Source organism: Grampus griseus (genome assembly GCF_964374135.1).
Source record: "Grampus griseus genome assembly, chromosome: 3".
Classification (NCBI taxonomy): Eukaryota; Metazoa; Chordata; class Mammalia; order Artiodactyla; family Delphinidae; genus Grampus; species Grampus griseus.
In genome coordinates this window covers 18,214,608-18,236,689 of record NC_139019.1, presented here as the reverse complement: position 1 = coordinate 18,236,689, position 22,082 = coordinate 18,214,608, and the positions used below count along the sequence as shown (strand labels likewise).

Below are 22,082 nucleotides of genomic sequence, written 5' to 3'. Positions count from 1 at the left end.
TTTCCAACAAAGTGTGAATTTCTTCTCTGCCATTTAAAAACACTATGTAATTCATTCATTTTAATTCATTAATTTCTCCTCTTCGGTGTTATACCTCTTGGAATTCTTCTCTTTAATCTGGACTGGTGCTCCCTGAGCCTATATACAGTTTTCTTCCTAAAATTCCTCTCTATTATTGTGCTGAAAATTCCCTTTGCCTTTCTTCTTGTTAAATATCCTTATTACTGAATCCCATGCTTTCCTCTTCTTTTTTTTTAAATAAACTTTATTTTTGAGCACATTTAAATTTACAGAAAAATTGAAACAATAGTACAGAGAATTCACATATATCCAGCACTTCTGAGATTATATCTTACATTAGCATGATACATTTGTTACAATTAAATAATAAATATTAACACATTATTATTAACTAAAATCCATACTTTATTCAGATTTTCTTAGCTCTTACCTAATGTCCTTTTTCTGTTCCAGCATCCCATCTGTTACATTTAGTTTTCACGTTTCCTTAGGTATCTCTTGGCTATGACAACTTTCCTTTTTTTTTTTTTGTTTTTTGTTTTTTAAACAAGACGTGCCTTTATTTATTTATTTGGCCACATTGTGTGGCTTGCGGGATCTTAGTTTCCCAACCTGGGATTGAATCTGGGACCCCTGAAGTGGAAGTTCAGAGTCCAAACCACTGGGCCACCAGGGAATTCCCAAGATTTTCCTTGTTTTTGATGACACTCAAAGTTTTCAAAAGTACTGCTCAGGCATCTTATAGAATGTCACTCAGTTGGGATTTGTCTAATGTATTTCTCATGAGTAGACTGTTGTTATTGATTTTGCAGGGGAACACCAAAGAAGTAAACTGCCTTTTTCAGAACATCACATCAAGGGTGCTCTAACAATGCAGTTAAAAATAACACCATGAATGTAAATGTGTACTCAAATCTGTCTTCCGAGAGAGGGAAGGAGAGAGATTGTGTTCCTTGTCATCCATACTGGAAAGATGTCCCATGTTGAGTTTCTTTTTTTTTTCTCCCACAGATATTTTTTCTTAGCTTATTGACAATACCAGTATCATATCATTTACTGTGTGTATATATATATATATATATATATATATATATATATATATATATATATATATATAGTAAAGAGTAGGGTCTGGATAAGTCAGAGAGCAAGGATTAATGAACTCCACAGATCAAGATCAGAGAGTAATTATCACCTTCAGACATCTTTATTTAACTTCTAAGAGACAATGGAAGTGGCTTTACCATCCATACTTCTCTACTTCTCAGTGTTAAGTTTGTAACATAGAAGAGTTGGGGTTAAGATTTTGCTGCACCAGAGAGAGTGTAAAATTTCCTTTTGGTTTGGGCTTACTAGGACCAAGAGAGGTGTGGTAGGGATATTTGCTCATCCCCAATGTATTCCAAAAACGAGAACCACTTGTAATAATTAACATACCTGTCAACCTAGTAAGACATCATCTAACAAAGATAGACCCTTTCAGTGTAATTTATATAAAGTAGACCCCTTTTCAAGAGCTATTCTTAAAAACAAACACACCCAAAATTAAATAAGTAACTACAGAAACCACAGCCTTCGGTATCTCTCAGTTCTAACGACACATTTAACGGAAAAGCTGTCACTGGGTATTTCACATCTAACTAACCCCTGCTTTAATATATGACCATTTTTTTAAATCTCCCTTCTGCTAAAAGCAATGTGTGGCTCCACAGACTCATCATTGGCTTTGGAAAGTCTTTGGAAAGCCAATTTGGCTCCACAAAATTTAGGAATAATAGACAAATGTAAAATTTTAAACACTGTGCCCGAAATCCAGTATATGGAGTAAAACGCATCTCTGGTGATGTCCTTTGTAACAAATATGTCTTCTTTAAAGTTCCCATGTTTCCATAGGGTGCTGACACCTCAGAACAAGTCTCTGTTCTTGATCTTGTAACAGCACCATTGGTGCTGGGGCAAGTGTACCCAGGTTGATGGCTCCTCATAATTTTTCCTTGTAATTTTGGCTATATTTCATGCCTGAGGGAGTTGTTTCTCTTTTACTTAAGAACCAGAGTCCTTCAATCTCCTTGCATTACTTTTGTTGTGATATAACACTTTAAAAGCTCCCCGGCTGACAATGTGGCTGGAGGCTGGGAGCTGCTGGGAGCTGCATTATGCACTGAAAATAATATGTGTTCCTCTGTTCACTGAAGCACCACAGTTTTATAGAGTGTTGGAATGGATTTTAGGATCCTAATGCAATAACATGAGTTAGGAAATGCATGTGTATACATGTTCTAATTAAGTGATGAGATTAACATATATTTTATTTCTTCTTGTATTTAGCTCTACAGACATAAGAATATTGTTGATGGTGTCCCCACAATTCAAATGCTACTTGACAGACAGTTACTTAGCGTAAAACTATGCTATGACGTTATTAGACATTATTCCTCAGATCTGTCTTGTTCCAAAGCCTATCTTTTCATTTATTTCTTTTATTATGATTTTTTAAAACTATACCAAGCCTGGAAGTGACCCCCAAATTCAGAGTCATCACTTAGATCCCACAGGCTGCCCTCTCATCTGACAGACCCCAGCACAGCACCCGCAGTTCAGTCTAACTGGGAAGAGGCTGGACAGCTGGAAAGTGCCTTACCTTCTCTGTGCTTTGGGTCACCCGGCCTGTCTAGTGCCTTGCTGGGTGGATTAGCTGGGCTGTTGTGCCGTTTCTGAGTTTTCAGCCACCATCCAGTCCTGTTAGCACACTGGCCATGTCTATTACAGCTTTTTTTTCTTTTCTTCTGTCTCTGCCTAGAATTATGTGTCTCTTTTTACATCCTGGTGGGTGAGGGCTGGGGGTCCTGAACCTCCTGACTTCAAAGGAACTATATTGACCTAATTGCTTCAAATCTTCTAATTTCACAGAAGATCTAAATGAGTCTAAGAAACTTTATGCTGCCCAATATTGAAGTAACTACTTTGCTTTGGAAACAGAATTTGGAACTCAGGTCTTCAAGCTCATATTCATTGTCTTGCTAGGATTTGAAACCCTTGATGTTCTCATCTATTATGCATTCGTTCATTCAGGGATAGTGGAGAACAGAATCCAAGGGGATGGGCTCTTGAGTCAGAGTGCCCAGATTCAAACCCGCCTGCTATGCACTCCTCTGTGGACAATGGTCAAGTCATTTAACTTCTCTATTCCTCCATTCTATCTGTCAAATGGGTATAATAACACCTTCACAGAGCAATTGTACTGGTACAGAACACACAACATTATATGGAACATAGTGAGTTTTCAGTAAAAGTTGGCTATTATCATTCGATGACCGATTCCCTCAAACTTAACAAATGCTTTTTTGGTACTTACAATACACTGTTATAGATGCCAGGAACAGCACAGCTGAGAAAAGCTGACAAAAGAGACATCATTGATACTCTTTTAGCCCCTGTTCACTCTACTCAGAAAAGTGGAACAAATAATCATACAAATAAACCTGTAATATAAATTATTACTATTGTTAATAATATTATTTATCAGTAAAGGGTTTGAGAGAAGGGGAGAATGGCAAGGGTCTAGCATGGTGTAGAGGTAGATCATGCAGGCCCTATTAAGTTCATGAATATCATCATAAAAATCCTGGCTTTTAAGATCTACTGTCTTAGCAACTTCCAGATATACAATACAGTGTTAACTACAGTCATCGTGCTGTGTGTTACATCCTCAGCATACAGTGAGAAGGCTTTACATTTTTGTTTTTTAATTTTTTTTTTGTTTTTTGGGTTTTTTTTTTTTTTTGCGGTACGCGGGCCTCTCACTGTTGTGGCCTCTCCCGTTGCGGAGCAACAGGCTCCGGACGCGCAGGCTCAGTGGCCATGGCTCACAGGCCCAGCCGCTCCGTGGCATGTGGGATCTTTCTGGACCGGGGCACGAACCCGTGTCCCCTGCATCGGCAGGCGGACTCTCAACCACTGCGCCACCAGGGAAGCCCGGCTTTACATTTTGAATTATAGATCTTTCTACTACAGTGTGGTATGTGAGTTCCTAAAAAGCTTTGCCTTCTGCAGAATTCATACTAAAACAGCAGCATTCATGGCAAAGAATAAGATTAAGTGCGTATCTTCAGAACCTATGAGGTCACCCCTGGCCATCACCATCCTAATGAAAATATCAGCTAAATAAACTACTCATACATAAATATTCCTGTAAATATAAAAACATATTTTAACAAAAAAGAAGAAAGTAATTTGACGGCAGGGATACGGGACACAGCAGGCTAAGTAGAATATGTGTCCAGAGAGAACCAAAGGAAAGAACAAGAAGTGGGCACGAGGCGAGGGAAATGGGGGGCTCTTCTGCCACACTGTACCCTTCTGTGGCTCCTTTTCACTTCAGCCTCATGACAATGTTTTGCATTTAGGGGCTGTTTTTGGTGATGTGAATCTTTACAGTGCTGGGGAATTAGCTTATGAAAAAACATACTTTCTATGTTACTTTTACATTCTTCTTCACATCACAAACACCCATTCTAAGGTGACAAAAGGAGGATGATGTGGGCCAATTAGAATTTCTGAAAGATTCCTCTAAAAGGAGATCAAAACTCAGATTTCAGACACCTCCACTTCCAAGGGGAAAGGGTATCTGGACTCATAGTGATGGTACTGATGAAGAATATAGTCAGCTGGACAATATCAAAAATCTCTAATATAAAATAAAAAGACACTGTTTAAAGAAATAACTTTAGGTATCAATGCTCACTAAAATCTGAATTTTTATAACTCATGCCCCAAAAAAATGGAGGAGAAAAAAATCAATGGAACAGAAAGGCAAAAATACAACCTAATTATATATAATAGACTAGGTTTGGGAAGTTAGAGTTCCTGACATCCATTTTTTCTACTCATGTTTATCTCCCCATCTGTTCTGTATATATGCCTGGGGTAGGATTGACATGAGTAGGGGAAGAAACATGGACAAGGTGGAAAATCCAAGAAATTAAAACATTTTAGTTTTTGGTGTTAGTAATTTAAACTTGAAAACAGATGAGGAAAACGTGCATTATTTTTACACAGGTTTATTGCATAGAGTTGCAAATATCCTTGGACATCGCAAATATATTGTCACACAAACATGACACAGTTTGTGCTAGATATTCGAATTTTGAATGTTAAGAATACATTACTTAAGTAGAAATTGCAGGTGGGATTTAAACTCTATTGTTTAAATCAGTTCTATTCAGTAGAAAATAATGCAAATCACAAATGCAAGCTGCATCTATAATTGTAATTTTTTAGTAAACACATTAAAAATTAAAAAGAAATAGGTCACATTAAATAGTTTATATTTATTTAACTCTATATCCAAAATATTACCAGGTCAACAACTAATAAATATAGAAACAATAGTGGGATTTTACATTATTTTTTTTTGTACTAGTTTTTTGAAATGTATATAATTGAAAAGTAGAGAACTTCTCAACCTCAACTTGCGAGATTTCAACTAGACAGCCACATATGGCTAGTGGTTAACATATTGCACAATATAGGTCTAAGTTAACTTTTTATGAACATTATTTTGCCAGAATGAAAAGATGCAATAAAATATATACTGTTTAAGTTTTTGTTAGTAGCTAACAGGTGCACCCATTCAGGCCAGAAAAAAATACATATCCTGCTTTATTTCTCCTTTTGGGAGTGTCCTTGTAGGATGCTCTCAAAGTATAAATTTTAACCCTCCCCATCTCATATCTTAACTCAAGTGTAGTGAATTGCTCCCACATTAAATGTTTCAATTTGAATATTTGTAAAGAATGCATTATACTTTTTTATTATATTGTATGTAACTGAATAATCATTAAACCGAATTGCAACTGACAGGTTGACAAAATGCCCTGTTTTATAGGTGTGTGATTGAATATGTATTGATTTTGATTTTAGTTCTCTTGTTTTGGAAACGCTGTACATAATTTCTGGCCTCCAACATTTTTGGCCCTTGGAAACTTCCCAGGCTGTGGGCAATGGGACCCTAGTGCCAAATGCATGAAACTTCCCTGGCTGGAACCACATTTTTCCCATGCTGCTTACAGAACATAGATCTGCTCTCACCTTTAGGTCTCACTGCAGTTGGCACCTATAACAGGCTTTTGCTAACTCAAGTTTTGGTCACTTAAATTTTGCCATCAGGATATTCTGTTTTCTATCTTTTTTTTTTTTTTTAACAGCATTGGTAAATTTGCCCTCATTTCTTTATATGACTATTTATTTTCCATTTCTGATTTAAGAGAGGGAAGGATTGTATCTGTTATCTTATCTACTGTTTAACAAAGGTCCTAGTACCTTGTAAACACCCAAACCTTAGATAAGCAAATGAAAAAACGTGTTTGTTGTAAGGAGATGTTCAAAGCTCATTTTACCTAAATGCAGGGCAGAGGTTGTCCATCTGATAGGGACCCAAGGTTGCTCTGAGCTGCACACCACCTACAAAATAATTCCTTTTTATCCAGTGTTTCTAGTATGCCAAGGCTAGAGAAACTCTTTTTTTTAGCTTAAAGCTTATATTAAAGCCTTATAAAACAATCTGAGATTTTCTCCATAACTTACATCTTAGTAAGATCATTTACGTTTAGTAATTTATGTTGTTCTTTCTTTCATGGTCCTATTCTTCCTATTCTCTAACTTCAGAGAATTTTTTTGCTTTTTTAAAACTGCTTTGTTTTTTTCTTATTCTCTAAATCTGTGCTTCTCAATCTTGGCCTATTTTGCTCCTCCCAGGGAATATTTATCTGGCAATGTCTGGAGACATTTTTTGGTTATCAAAACTGACTGTGAGAGAGGATGCTACTGTCATCTATCAAGTAAAGGAAAGGAGGTGCTGCTAGAAATCATAAAATGCACATGCTGGCTCCCCAGCAACAAAGAGTTATCCATCCCAAAATGTCAATTGTGCCGTTTGTGAAATCCTACTTTCAGTTCACTTTAAAAATAGTGATCCTGGAAAAGAACTCTAATATAAAAAATACGTGCACCCCAATGTTCATAGCAGCACTATTTACAATAGCCAAGACATGGAAACAACCTAAGTGCCCATTGACAGATGAATGGTTAAAGAAGATGTGGTATATATAGACAATGGAATATTACTCAGCCATGAAAAAAGAATGAAATAATGCCATTTGCAGCACTAATGCCATTTGGATGGACCTAAAGATTATCATACTAAGTCAGACAGAGAAAAACAAATACATGATATCCCTCATATGTGGAATATAAAAAAAGTGGTACAAATGAACTTATTTACAAAACAGAAATAACCTCACAGACATAGAAAACAAACATGGTCACCAAAGGGGAAAGGCGGGGATGAATTGGGAATTCGGGACTAAAAGATACACACTACTATATATAAAATAAATAAACAACAAGGACCTACTGTATAGCACAGGGAATTATATTCAATATCTTGTAATAACCTATAATGGAAAAAATCTAAAAAAGAATATATATATATATATGAATTACTTTGCTGTACACTTGAAACATTGTAAATCAACTATACTTCAATTACAAAAACAGTGATCACTGTATTATTCTTAATATGATTATTAAATTAAAAAATGATTGCTTCTATTTATGATATACCTTTTGCTTTATTGTAACTCATACTTTTCAACTCTGTAAAAAAAACTTAGTTGTTTTATCCAAGTTAACAGGTTAAAGAGCAGTGACCATTTACCAATATAATTCTTTTAAAGACTTTCCTCTCTGTTTCTTTAAATGTTGGCAGATATAATGAAAGTTTTGATGACTATCATCATGTAATTCTATCAATTTAATGTATCTTTGTTAATCTGTTTTATAGGTCCCTTTAGATGGAATATAATATAGCAGAAGCCTTTTCATCAAAAGGATTAATGCCTGCATTATCATTTCTGCAATAAAAGAGAAAGCTAAGTGGTAGAGGCCACAGACACCTCAAACCTGGATTCCACAATACTGCATTAAGTGCTGGAGTTTTTATTATTCTACTGTAGGAAAGCTTTTGCCAATGCTTACAAGGAACTGTTTATCCCTGCTGCTCTGGGTCCTGTTTGATGGAGGTCTCCTAACACCACTTCAACCTCAGCCACAGCAGCCTTTAGCCACAGAACCAAGAGAGAATGTTATCCACCTGCCAGCGCGGCGATCACATTTCCAACGAGTTAAACGTGGCTGGGTATGGAATCAATTTTTTGTGCTGGAGGAATACATGGGCTCCGAGCCTCAGTATGTGGGAAAGGTAATGGCGTGTTTCTTTTGACAACAACTTGATGGCAAGGGGGCTTATGCATTGTGTATTGTGTATGGATGTTTTGCATAGGAGTTGAACAAACCAGTGAGTAGAACACTGGAATTGAAATCTGAGTGACCTGGTTTCTCTTCCCGACTCAATGGCCTGGGTAAGCTTTGGAATATCATTTAATCCCTCTTTGCTTCCATTCTCCCTGGTTATTTTAATGAAGTTAATATATATTCTGTTCCTATTTTTGGCATTATTCACCAAAGACATGAAGTTAATATGTGTAAATGAAATTAAAACTGTTACTATAACACGTTATTGGTCATAGCCATTCTGGAATTGTGTACCAATGAGAGACAGGAAAAATCAGCAGGTATAAATAGTCTACATTTTTGTTGATATCTTTGAATGACCAGAATATCTCCCTTTCCCTCCCTCTTAGAAAACATGATATACCATTTAGATTGTGGTTCTGGAGTATAGATGGTCTCAGACTTACAATGGTTTGATTTAGGATTTTTTAACTTTACAATGTAGTGAAAACAGTATGCATTCTGTACCCGCATAACCATTCTGTTTTTCACTTTTAGTACAATATTCAATAAACTACATGAGATAGTCAACACTTGATTAGAAAATAGGCTCTGTGCTAGATGATTTTTTCCAAGTGTAGGTTAATATAAGTGTTCTGAGAATGTTTGAGTCTGTCTAGGCTAAGTAATGATAATCAGTAGAATAGGTGTATTAAATGCATTTCGACTTACAATATTTTCAGTTTACAATGAGTTTATTGGGATGTAACCCCACTGTAAGTTGAGGAAGCTCTATATTTGATTTGGCTTGCTTATACTTTATAAATAATTCCATTATTTTAGGCTTTACAAGCTATTTATGAAGCTATTTATGGCCAAAATAATAAATGCTGGAACCCAGATATGTACACATAAATCTCAACACAATACACAAATTTTAATCTTATTGTAATTTTAAAGAAATTAAAATTTTTTCACAAAATAGTTGATGGCAACTATCTGTTTCAGCACATTTGTGTTTCACTGCTATTTTTCTTACATAAAATTTTTGACTCATGTCTATAATACATAGACCGTATCAATGATACCAGAATATTTTCCAGAAAAATAAATATTTTATGCATTTTGATATTTCCATTTTTTAATTTTCTAAAAGATTTTTCTATGGTTTTAATAAAAATATTTATGTTTGAAGAGAGTTTAAAATAAATCCAAAGACAGAAATGGAAAACCATAGTAGAAGGAGTATTAGGAAGCTGATATAGAAGATTATGTCTCTGGAATATTAAAGTCCCTAGAGATTTCAGAAAACCTAAACTAATGAGAAACATGATGAGTCTTATGATTCTAATACTGGCTCAAAGGAAGCAAATCTACTCAAGATCTAAATTCTTTGCCCTATGATTTTAGAATTTACCTTTTGGAAATTTATTTTTAAAATATTGAATAATACAGTGGGGAAGGTCTTCAGATAGAACCTTGTTGAAAATGAACATGTAGCCAGGGTTGCCCTAGTGTTACCAAACATAAGTTCATGTGCCCGATACACCGTGAGTCCAAACAAACCAAAACATCAAAATTTGGAGCAGAGAAAGGTTTATTGCAGGGCAATACAAGCAGATGGGTGGCTCCTGCCCCAAAAACCCTGAGCTCCCTGAAGGATTTCAGCAAAGCACTTTTAAGGCAAGGTGAGGGAGGGGTGTGGTTAGTTGTTGAAAACTTCTTGGTGTTGGAATCCTTTGTTCTTGCAGCTGTCCACATAGATCAGGTCAGGATGTTCCTGTAAACCTCTAACAAGACAAAAGTTATTCTCTGTTCTGCAACTTTTTATCTCTACATGAATGGACTCTTAAAGGTCAGAGTCTTGAGAATAGGTTATCCTGTATATTTCAAGCGATAGGCAACATTCTTTTACAAAAGGTGCAGAGCCAGCATGACTAAGCATAGGCAACAGAGTACAAAGGTAAAAGAAACAGATCTAATATGGAGTCAGATTTGTTCTTCCCTATTACACTACTGTGTATGGGCCCTGAGCAAATTTATTTTCTGTGGGGTACCTATCTATATATAAAATTTGAGTCACATCAAATCAGTCTTTGAGTACCATTCTGGCAGTCCAATTTTTAGTGATCTTGCAAAAAATATACAGTGCCGTTTAGCAGGAGTAATATCCTTGACAGGCTGTCTACTAGGAATCAGGGCCTGGTCTTGTGGTCCTGGGACAACTCCATAGGTGGTAGTCCTGAGGTCCATATGGTATCTGGTGAACCCCAAAATTGATCAGAAAGTCAGAGAGACCCTTAAAGGAGAGAAATGTCTACGGAGGCCCAAGCAATTCTAATCCATCCCAGGGCACCCCACTCAGATGGCATTGCTCCACAAATAGCCCTCGGCACAAGATGGGCCTTAGCAACTTTTGAGGAAAGCACTCCCAAGCATGGATGTCCCCTGATGTTACCATACATAGTTTCTGCTTGTATGATTCCTCTATGTGATCACAGAATATAAAAAATCACTAACCTTTTCTATGGTGAGATAATTTCATGTTGTCCTGGTGCACTCATTTCTTGTGAGTTAATTTTGCAAAAGGATTGATTTTTCAAATCCAAGACAAATGAAGAGGTAGCATAGCTCTAGAACTCTGCCTCCTGGGTGTCAGTTATATCAACTCTGCTTGTGATGGAAGCTGGACATCGCATTGAGGTTCTGGGCAAATATCTGCTGAGAAGCCATTCTCTGGTTTTGACTAAAGCAGATCCATAGCCTTTGCTTGCCAGAATTTGAGGTGAGAATTTAAATTTTGTTGAAAATTTAATGAAATTGACTTTTAATCTATCCTAGCTAGTGTAGAATTTCACATCCCAATGGACATGATTAAAAGGATCTAGGAGCTGCTTATGCAAGCTTTGTTTGATAGCCTTGAATTCTATTTTTATAATTACTATGATAGTATGGAATTCACCCAAATCATTTAAGAGATGAATTAGTATTTATAAATAGATTAAAAAGGTCTAAGATCTAGCCTATTATGAAATTAAAATATTATTTTCATAGACACATGGTTCCCCATTTGTAAAGTATAATGAAAACCCATGGTTCTCAGGTAATGTATGTTTCTAATGCAAATGAAACAACAGTTGCCAAGATTTCCTTTCCACATGGAAACTAATTAAAGTTTAATTAACTCTGTCTTGATGATTGTAGATGTGGGAATAGTGATATGATAACATTGGGACCAATTCAAGCATTATATATATGTGTGTAAACATATAAATATATTTGTGCTCCTGCTTTTTTCTGGAAAGGCTCTGAGACAGTTCATAGTAAAGCAAGGTACTATAAATAATATGGAACTCTGTGTCAAGGGAGTGCACAAGTGTCAAGAACAATGGTCAACTGAACTATTCTAAGTGAGCTTCAAATTTAATGTATGTTTCTTTTCAGCAAGAACATACATGGAAAGTATTAATTTGTAGAGTTCCCATTATTGGAAACTCCACTTATTGAGAGAAAAAAGCAATTTCCCTACCTTCAAATATAAAAGAATTTCTTCCGGTAGAAATTAAAGGGGGGTGGTTGAGCGGCTTAATAGATATTAGCCTCAACACTGTTATATTTAATATTTAAAAGGAGCAGGTGTTATTGTTGACATCCTTTCAAGAAAGACCAAACCTTGATGTTGCTTATAATGAATATTATTTTATATACAAATACATCCCAAGTGTGTCAAGAGGCAAAGTCAATGTTTTTCTCAAATAGACATTTTGGATTTACTACAACACTTGGACACGTGTAAGGTGCCATATTGCAGAGCAACACAGAAATTAATTTGATCAGCAAACATTTTAAATTCATTTATTACCTGTTGCTCAAAGTCACCTCAAAAAATTATTATTAAGACACACACACGTGCACATTTGCTTACACACACATACACACACACACACACATGCACAGTAAGTTGCTTATACCAACAAATATAACTGGGTGCCTCTGTCTGTATAGTACTAAATTATGTCAGAGTCTCAAAGCTATGTATCAAGAAAGTGCTACCCATCTCATCTTCAAATAATAATTTAGAAAATTGAGTTGTCACTTCAGATGATCTTTGTTAGCAGCAATTCTTAAGTTGAAAGTGTTTAAAATGGCAGAAAGATTAAGAATTGAAGCATATCTAAACCTTAATTTCAGAGGCATTTCTTTATTTAACATTTTTCATTGAGAATGCATTACAATTTCAGAAAGCATTAAGACTTGTGGGGATAAATTTAAGTATGAATGTCTTTAGATTGCAATTTTAACAGGTAAGCTTTATTGAGCATCTTAAGGCAGGATTTTAAACCCTTTACTTACCAAAATTTATGTAGTCTTCACAACAGCACTAGGAGGAAGATTATTAGTAGCCCCATTTTACACATCAGAAAAGTGAGGCACAGAAAGTTAAATAACTTCCCATGGCCCAACACCCAATAAATACTGAAACTGGGATTTTAAGCCGGGTAGAGCGGGATAATTTAGTTTCATTGTACCAGAAGGTATCACATTTTATTGTCCTATAAGCATCTTAGGAGTGAACAATAATTTTAATACAACAATTAATTTTAATACTGTGACAAAGACCCTATGAGGAGCTGTGGAGACAAAGGAAGGTCTATGACTATGCCTAGAAGATGGAGGAATTCAAGGAAGGCTTCACAGATGACGAAGCACCTGAGATGAGTCTCAAAGGATGACTTTATTTTTTCAGAAAAGATAGTCTGAGGAAAAGTTTTTATAAGCACTGAGGCTTGAAAGTGCTAGATGAGCCTCGATAACCATATTTCAATATAGTCAGAGAGTGTGAAACCAACATTTCAGAGTAGGTAAATAGAGAAAGTGCAGAGGCTCAAGTCTGGTACCAAGATCAGTAATATCTGTTCTTTTAATTTTTTTAATTGAGATATAATTGACATAGAATAGCAGTTTCAGGTGTACAATATAATGATTCGACATTTGTATATGTTGTGAGATGGTCACCCCAATAAGTCTAGTTAACATCTATCACCACACAGTTACAATTTTTTTTTCTTGTGATGAGGACTTTTAAGATTTACTGTCTTAGCAACCTTCAAATATGAATACACTATTATTAAGTGTAGTCACCATGCTGTACATTACAGTATTATTTGTTCTTAAAGGCATCAGGATCCATAGTATCTTGGATGAGGATTCTCATGGACAGAATTACAGTTCTAGAATGATTACTCAGAGATCCATTTGAAGGACTTGGAGACAGAAAAACAGACATGGAGATGAGGAGCATATGAAGGGGAAGGTCACAGTAGGATTGTCTCGAAAGTAATAAAGGAAACAGGATATTAGAGTTGGACATTTGAAAGGTAGACAATAGAAGATTTCCAGATCCATTGGTCAAGAGAATATAAAGGATGAGACAAATAATTAGTGGATAATCATATGTAAAGAATGAGAGGGAGAAGGGGAAAAAATGATGCAGATTCCTGGTTTCTGTTTTGCTGGTATTTTGTATAGATTTGGTTTTAGAGTAAGAAATAAAAGGATCACTGCTAACCATTATATATCCAGAGTTGCTTAGAAGTATCCAGGTGAAGTATCTCATAGATATTTAGACACATTAATCTAGAGTTCATAAAAGATCCTATGGTAGAGATACAGGATCAGGAGTAATTGGTATACAGATGGTGGTCAAAATCACATAAGTGGGTAACAAGCTAGGAAAAATTACAGAGAAGTTATGAGAACCCTGATTTTTAACTGAAAAGTAGATGAAGAATAGATAGATCTAATTAATAAGAAGTAAAAGACAAACGTGTAAGAGTGTTATGGAAAGTAAAATAAAGTTTTAAGAATAAGAAATGACAAATAATGTCAAGCTCCACAGGTCAAGTTAAACAATGACTGGAACACCTCTACTGATTTTGTCATTTAGTGAGCCAGAGGTAAACTTACTCAAAGTGATTTTAATCGTTTTCTCTAGGGTTTGAAGAAAGGAGAAAGGGATGGGTACAGCCTGTAGATGACATTTCAAAAGTGTAGGTGAAATTGATTGGTGTATGCTGGTTTGATCTGATAGGGATTCTATTAATATTTTCCAGAGAAACAAAACCAATAGGATGTATATAAATGACTTAAGGGAAATGACTTTTTAAAATATTTTCTTGTGGTAGAACTATGTGTGATTCTCCTCACCAGCAAGAAACCCTAAGAAAGGAGGAGAAGGTGTAGGTCACTGCATCAATTCATTATTGAAGTTTTTTTGGGGAGTCATTGTGATGGAATAGACAGAAGAGTACTAAAAAAGAAGTCCAAGAGAAACCAGGATGGAACTACAAACACTAAGGTTCCAAAGAGACATACCAATAAAAAGATATGCTTTTTTTTATATACACGCGCACCTCGGTGATATTTCAGCTTCAGTTTAAGACCACAGGGATAAAGGAAACATTGCAATCAAGTGAGTCACACACAGTTTTTGGTTTCCCAGAGCATATAAAAGTTAGTTTGCACTGTACGTAGTCTATTAAGTGTGTAGTAGAATTATGTCTGAAACAACAATGTGCATACCTTAATTTTAAAAAAAACTTTATTGCTAAAAGATGTTAACTAACCGTCATCTTAGCCTTCAGCAAGTCATAGTAGTAACATCAAAGATCACTGATCATATCACCATAAAAATATAATAATAACAAAGAAGTTTGAAAAATTGGGAGAATTACCAAAATGTGACCCAGTGGCAGGAAGTGAGCAAATGTGGTTGGAAAAATGGCGCCAATAGACTTGCTGGACACAGAGTTGCCATAAAACTTCAGTCTGTAGAAAGTGTAATATCTGAGAAGCACCATAATGTGAAATGCAATAAAACAAGGTATGCCTGCAAGTGTGTGTATGTGTGTATTCACATGTATGTGCGTGTGTGTGTGTGTGTGTATATATATATATATACACAAAAGTCAAGGCAGTAGCAATAGAATTTCATTTTTTAAATAAGTATATGTAGAATTTGTTTTGGATTAGTAAAAAAAACAGAATAAGAAAGAAAGAAAAATAGAGATAGTAAAATAGCATATTAAAATGGCTACAACTGCACTGCAAAATTATTTGCCTATCTGGAAATTCTAAATTAACACAATATTGAGGTGATATTTTGACTCATGTACATATCTCTTTGCATCCAATAAAAATGCAGATTATATCATAAAGTTATACCAACACATAAGTTATTTTCATGGCTCAACATCTTTCTTTCTCTCTCCCTTTTTCCCTTCTCCCTCCCCCTTCCATTCTTTCTTTCTTCCTTCCATTCTTTCTTTCTTTCTCTTTCTTTCTTTCTTTCCTTCTCTTTCTTTCTTTCTTTCTTTCTTTCTTTCTTTCTTTCTTTCTTTCTTTCTTTCTTTCTTTCTTTCTTTCTTTCCTTTCTTTCTTTCTTTCTTTCTTTCTTTCTTTCTTTCTTTCTTTCTTTCTTTCTTTTTCTCTCTCTCTCTTTAGTTCATGAGTCACATAGGTTTTTGAAAAGCCCATAATGTGCTTTTCATGGTTCAGTTTACTCCTAAAGTGTGAGCTTTCAATATCAGAGTAATCCCTGCTCATTTGAGATTCAAGGTTCATCACACCAGCTCAATTTTCATACAAGATTTAAAACTTTATGCATCCTTTTGACTCCTGCCTCACTTACATACCTGAGAACCTTTGCAGTATATTCAAGTGCCCTAAATCAAGGTCTTGTTTCTAACCCATTCTGCTGCCAAATGGATTGACCTTGCTGCTAATCAAAGCATCTTTAGCTACCTGCTCTTTCTGTAGCAAAACATCAGAATAAACCATTAAGTAAGTCTGATATTTTATTACACACCTTGGTTCTTAAACATATCCCTGAGTTTTATAGTTTCTCTCAATACGTGAGGCTGTCTTTGAAATAATCATTTTGGGGTATGATTAGACAGCAATATATCTAAAAGGAAAATTGCTGAAATAGAATTTGAGTAAATAAATAATACAATATGCTAAAGTTCTTGTCAAATAGTCGATGCCCATTGTATGCCAGTTCTTCTCTCTCCTTTACAATTTATTTCTTGCTTCTAGCATGCTAGTTGTTTCATAATAGCTGTGCCATAAAGGTCTAATGGGGTTATTTTAATTGAATTGTCAGGGCTGTGAGTGAAATTCAACTATCTTTAAATCAATATATGAATCATTAAAAACAACATTTCAAAAATAACATGGATGGCTTTAAGATTTGAGCACTCATTTCTTTTTCTCCTTCTTTCTTCTCCTCCTGTTTTTCCACCTTACCTCTAATTATCTTTCAATCCTTCCTCTTCTTCTGACCACTTCTCTATATTATTTAGGGATTTGCCTGAGTAGTTACTTAAAAGCTAAGATAAAGAGTTCAGAGACTTCGATTCTAATTTCCAGGTCTTATAATAATTATCCACATGAAAGCACACGTGTGTCAATCCACATGACTAAGAACATAGTGGAACATCATATACCCAGATTATGCTGTCACCAGAAATAACCCAGATGCATTTGTCACAGACTTCACAGTACAGATCACTCTGTGTGTGTGTGTGTGTGTGTGTGTGTGTGTGTATTTATGTGTATGTTTCCAAAATTTTTTTGGTAAAACATTAGTTAAAAGAAAGTTCGTTGGATTCTTTGGAAAACAGTGCTTTCTGTTGGCTAACATTGATGAACCACTACCACTTACATATTATACCAGATGATAAGAAGTGGGGCCCAATGGAATGATTAGAGAAGTACCCTGGGAAAGGCCACCTGTATGAAAAGATAACAGAAAAAGCAAGTACAAAGTGACCTGAATGATAAAGATTTCAAATTTAATGTTCTCATCTTCCAACAATATTGAATTGATGAATCTATGCCACAATTATGCCACTCAGACCTACACTTGTAATATAGAGGGGTTCTTTGGATACACTTTAAACATAACAGATATTTGAGAAAAATTCCTTTTTCTTGACTCTGAAAAAGTGTGACCACTGTCATAGGAGGTACTATCTACGTATGTTTCGTTGTTTGTGAGGAGCAACATAATTTATTGCTACTGACATTTAATCAGTACACCTAATATATGAAATTACTATTATAGAAGCATATGTTTTCTACTCCTGGAATTTCCCATAGAGATTGCATAAAAGAGATTTACTATACAGCATATATCAATGTAACCACTTTAGAATAGACTTTTAATCCATATTCATTCTCATTATTTTTTTTTTCTGTTGCTGTTTTATGGCATTTGTATACTTTATTTTTTTTTAACATCTTTACAGAAGTATAATTGCTTTCAAATGGTGTGTTAGTTTCTGCTTTATAACAAAGTGAATCAGCTGTACATATACATATATCCCCATATCTCCTCCCTCTTGCATCTCCCTCCCTCCCACCCTTACTATCCCACCCCTCTAGGTGGTCACAAAGCACCGAGCTGATCTCCCTGTGCTATGTGGCTGCTTCCCACGAGATATCTATTTTACATTTGGTAGTGTATATATGTCCATGCCACTCTCTCACTTCATCCCGGCTTCCCATTCCCATTCCCCATGTCCTTAAGTCCATTCTCTACATCTGCATCTTTATTCCTGTCCTAACACTAGGTTCTTCAGAACAATTTTTTTTTTTTTTAGATTCCATATGTATGTGTTAGCATACAGTATTTGTTTTTCTCTTTGACTTACTTCACTCTGTATGACAGACTCTAGGTCCATCCACCTCACTACAAATAACTCAATTTCGTTTCTTTTTATGGCTGAGTAATATTCCATTGTATATATGTGCCACATCTTTACCCATTCATCTGTTGATGGACACAGGTTGCTTCCATGTCCTGGCTATTGTAAATAGAGCTGCAATGAACATTGTTGTACATGTGTCTTTTTGAATTATGGTTTTCTCAGGGTATATGCCCAGTAGTGGGATTGCTGGGTCATATTGTTGTTCTATTTTTACTTTTTTAAAGAACCTCCCTACTGTTCTCCATAGTGGCTGTACCAATTTACATTCCCACCAACAGTGCAAGAGGGCTCCCTTTTCTCCACACCCTCCCCAGCATTTACTGTTTGTAGATTTTTTGAAGATGGCCATTCTGACCGGTGTGAGGTGTTACATCCTTGTAGTTTTGATTTGCATCTCTCTAATGATTAGTGGTGTTGAGCATCCTTTAATATGTTTCTTGGCAATCTATATCTTCTTCGTTCTCATTATTAAACAATGCTGCTCCTTTGTTGTTTTTGTTGGTGTTCTTGTTTTCTGTCAGCTATCATGAACAAGCAGTATTCCACAGTTTCATGAATGTTGGAAGAAAACATGAGATGCCTGGGTCATAGAAAAGGGACATTCTTACTCATAGCACAGCAGGCAATAGAAGCATCAGCATCATTGAGTCAGTTCCCATTGCCTCAGGTGCCAATGGGCAAAATGGATAGGTCAGATGGGTGCCACCACATGCTGTGGGTTACGTCACAGGAGAGGAACCCTAATAATTCCCGTCCTTCATTTGGAAGGGAGATATTATCTTTATTTTGTTGCATTACAAGCATTGTGTGCACCTTGCTTTGGAAGAAGACAATATATCTCAACATTTCAAAAGTTGTAGCTATATAAAATTCTTGAAAATATAGTCTTGAAAAAGGGCATTTGGTGCTTTCTGTGTAAGACCTGTAAGAACAAAAGAGACAATGGAGAATTATCTCTCAACGTGATATGTTGTGTTGACTCACTAAAGCAACACCAAGTAATACAGTGAGTTAGAAGTTAGGAACAGTTTAAATACCTTCTTCTGCCAGCTAACTGACTTGCTTTCTCAGTAGTCAAATGAAAGCTCTCTTTCTCTCTCATTCTCTTTTTTATGCAACATAGATAAATCATATTCTCTTCCATTCTGAATTTTGGACTCAGAATTATAAATATAAAGGAGTAGTGGAACTGAATGTATGAAGAAATGTCCCAAGTCTACTTCTGGCCCTTAGTGATGTTGGTCTCCACAAATGAACTATCTTCTCAATAAGTATAACCTTTTCAGTATACATTCTTATTTTTTATCTTAGTGATAGAAAATAATTTGTCTTTTAGCCACTGGGTATGAATAATTGTTTGGAATATAACCTCCTCATAATTATAATTATAGTCTCACTCCTTGATTAAAATTACCATTTCCATCATAAGTGGTGACTTATTGTAATAAGGGATGAAGAGTTCATATAGAATTAATTTTCTCTTTATTTTACAAAGTATTCAGTGATATTTAATTTTGAAATAACTTGAGATAGTTTGGAATTATTTATGAGATTTTATCATACTTTCAGCCGTCCATTTTAAAGGATATGAGATTGTAATTCAAAATGTTTTCAAAGTGATGGGCAAGGATATTTTTGCATGATATATAAAAGATTCTAACTACTATTCTCTGTTGAGTAGACTTATAAACTAAACAATAAATTGGTAGCATTGACAAGAGAGAATCATAGTTATGTTGGCCATGTCAGCTACTATCACAAATTCATTTCAAATAGTAACTTTTGAGGCCATTTTAACCAGTGTTGTAGCTTTAAAAAACAAACAAAATAAATTAAAACACAAGGAAAACCATACTTTGAAAATAAAGCCAGATAATAAGAAATGGTTGAAAACATAACCCTCCGGTAATTTTTCACTTCACTTAAAACATTTTGAACATCAAATAGGAAAACATTTAAATTATTTTTATTATCCACTATATGATCATGATCAGGAAATTCCTTTAAAATTCTTCCTTTGCTTCATAACTGTCTACAAATAAGAACACTGAATGTTTTCTTAAGTCTACAGCTACACTCATGTAGTTCTAAAGAAGCACATGGAAATTAGTAATAGTTTAATTTCTAACAAATGATTGAAGAAAATTGTTTAATTAAACAATCAGAGCTTCTTATCCCATTTAAAGCCTAGCTTTAAAATTTCATTGAAAATAAAACTGAGACCAAAAATAACATAAGGTAAGTATAATTATTTCTTTCTTTCTTTCTTTCTTTCTTTCTTTCTTTCTTTCTTTCTTTCTTTCTTTCTTTCTTTCTTTCTTTCTTTCTTTCTCTCTTTCTCTCTTTCTCTCTTTCTCTCCCTTCTTTCCTTCTCTCCTTCCTTCCTTCCTTCCTTCCTTCCTTCCTTCCTTCCTCTTTCTTTCTTCCTTGATTAGAAAATGTCTTAAGAGAACAAAATAAGGGGAAATTTAGGGGAAAAGTAGAGTCTATTCTAATGGATAAAAAATATTAAATATATCTACAAAGATGCACTAGACTTCCTTTTAGATAGTATCATTGAAGACTTCCCAAAGTTCTTACGTATATTTTCTATCAGGGAATTACTCCAAGGTACACACTTTATTGTGAATGTTTGCATATCCCTTGGTTCCCTGGAGGACACAGAGCAGTGAGTGATATATCTGACCACCTCTCTGCCCCTAACAATTGGAACTTCATCATCACCCCATGAAAGCTTGTGCAAACACTATGTATTTCCAGTTAAGTGAACACTTGTAAATATCTGGCTCTTGTGGATCATGAAAGAGCAAGTCTCTGTCCTCATGGTTTGGGGTTGGAGTAGTGGAAATCAGGAGAGGATGGAAGAAAGTAATTTCCGTGTCCAGTTATTCCTGAAGAAATCCATGTCCCCAATTTCCCAGTGTGGGTACTGACAAGCTCCTCAGTATACACTCCTTTCCCTGATCCCATTGCTTTATTTTTCCTGGAAGGAAAGAGTGGTTCTGATACTAAATTTGGTTGAAGAATCTTAATCACACATTTCCCCCCCTAATAGTAACAAGTATCTAAGCACCTTTGAAAGTGCTTCTCTGCTTAATGGCTACCTCTGCTCATGCTATCCTTTACTTCAAAGTCAGGGAATTCTAGATAAATATTTAGTGCTATAAAGAAAAACCTAAGCATAACCAGGAACCTTTTAAATATGAGTTTTGATCAGGAATTGGCAAACTATGGCTTGCACACCAAATCCAGCCTGCAGCCTGCTGTTTTGTAAATAAAGTTTTATTGGAATACAGTCATGATTGTCTACGTACTGTCTATAACTACTTCCACACATGATGGCAAAGTTAAGTATTTAGGACAGAAATCTATTAGGTCACGAAACCTAAAAAACTTACTATCTGGCTCTTTACAGAAAAATTTCTTAGATAATTACACTTGGCAAACAAAAATTCTGTATGGACTTAGGTCTTTTACATGTAGACACTCAGAACTGCTCACTCAATCCTGTCTGTCTTGAGGATTCAGAATTCTCATTCAAAGGCTTGTTCTCAGAAATGGGTCTCCTGGGAGAGAACAGGCAGGGTGCAATGAAAAATCCTGCCCTCTTTTGTGGCTTTGAATAACCTTACTACCTCAGTATCCTCATCTGTAGAGTAGGGATGATATGGAAAGAAAATAATAAGGTTATTGTGTGGGCGAATTAATCCACGTATGGGACAATGTATGAACATTCTCAGCCAAGTGTCATTAATGTTGCTGTGCTACCCTCACTCAACAATTTTTTGCCCAGTGAGTGTGGACATTGTAATATTTCTGGATGGAATATGGGTTTCACAAAAAGGTGTCTAGATTAATCAGAATATCATTTTCATTCCTTGGAATAAGAGAATCATATAGGATGGATCTGTCATATTCTATGGAGTAAGACATAGATCCCCATTTCCACTATTACTCCTTAGTTTCCCAAGAATTTACCAGCACCACAAGCATGTC

General features: G+C 35.4%; 1 protein-coding gene across 2 annotated transcripts in view; it reads left to right on the top strand.

Moving 5' to 3' along the window:
• Positions 1 to 8,043: 8,043 nt before the first annotated feature.
• Positions 8,044 to 22,082, top strand: part of CDH12 (cadherin 12) — a 282,182-nt gene continuing 268,143 nt past the window's right edge. For both annotated transcript variants that reach the window (XM_082652021.1, XM_082652020.1), the window contains exon 1: positions 8,044 to 8,281. In XM_082652021.1, the coding sequence (XP_082508147.1) occupies positions 8,051 to 8,281 (231 nt within the window). In that variant the 5' untranslated portion in view covers positions 8,044 to 8,050. The remainder of the gene's footprint in view (positions 8,282 to 22,082) is intronic.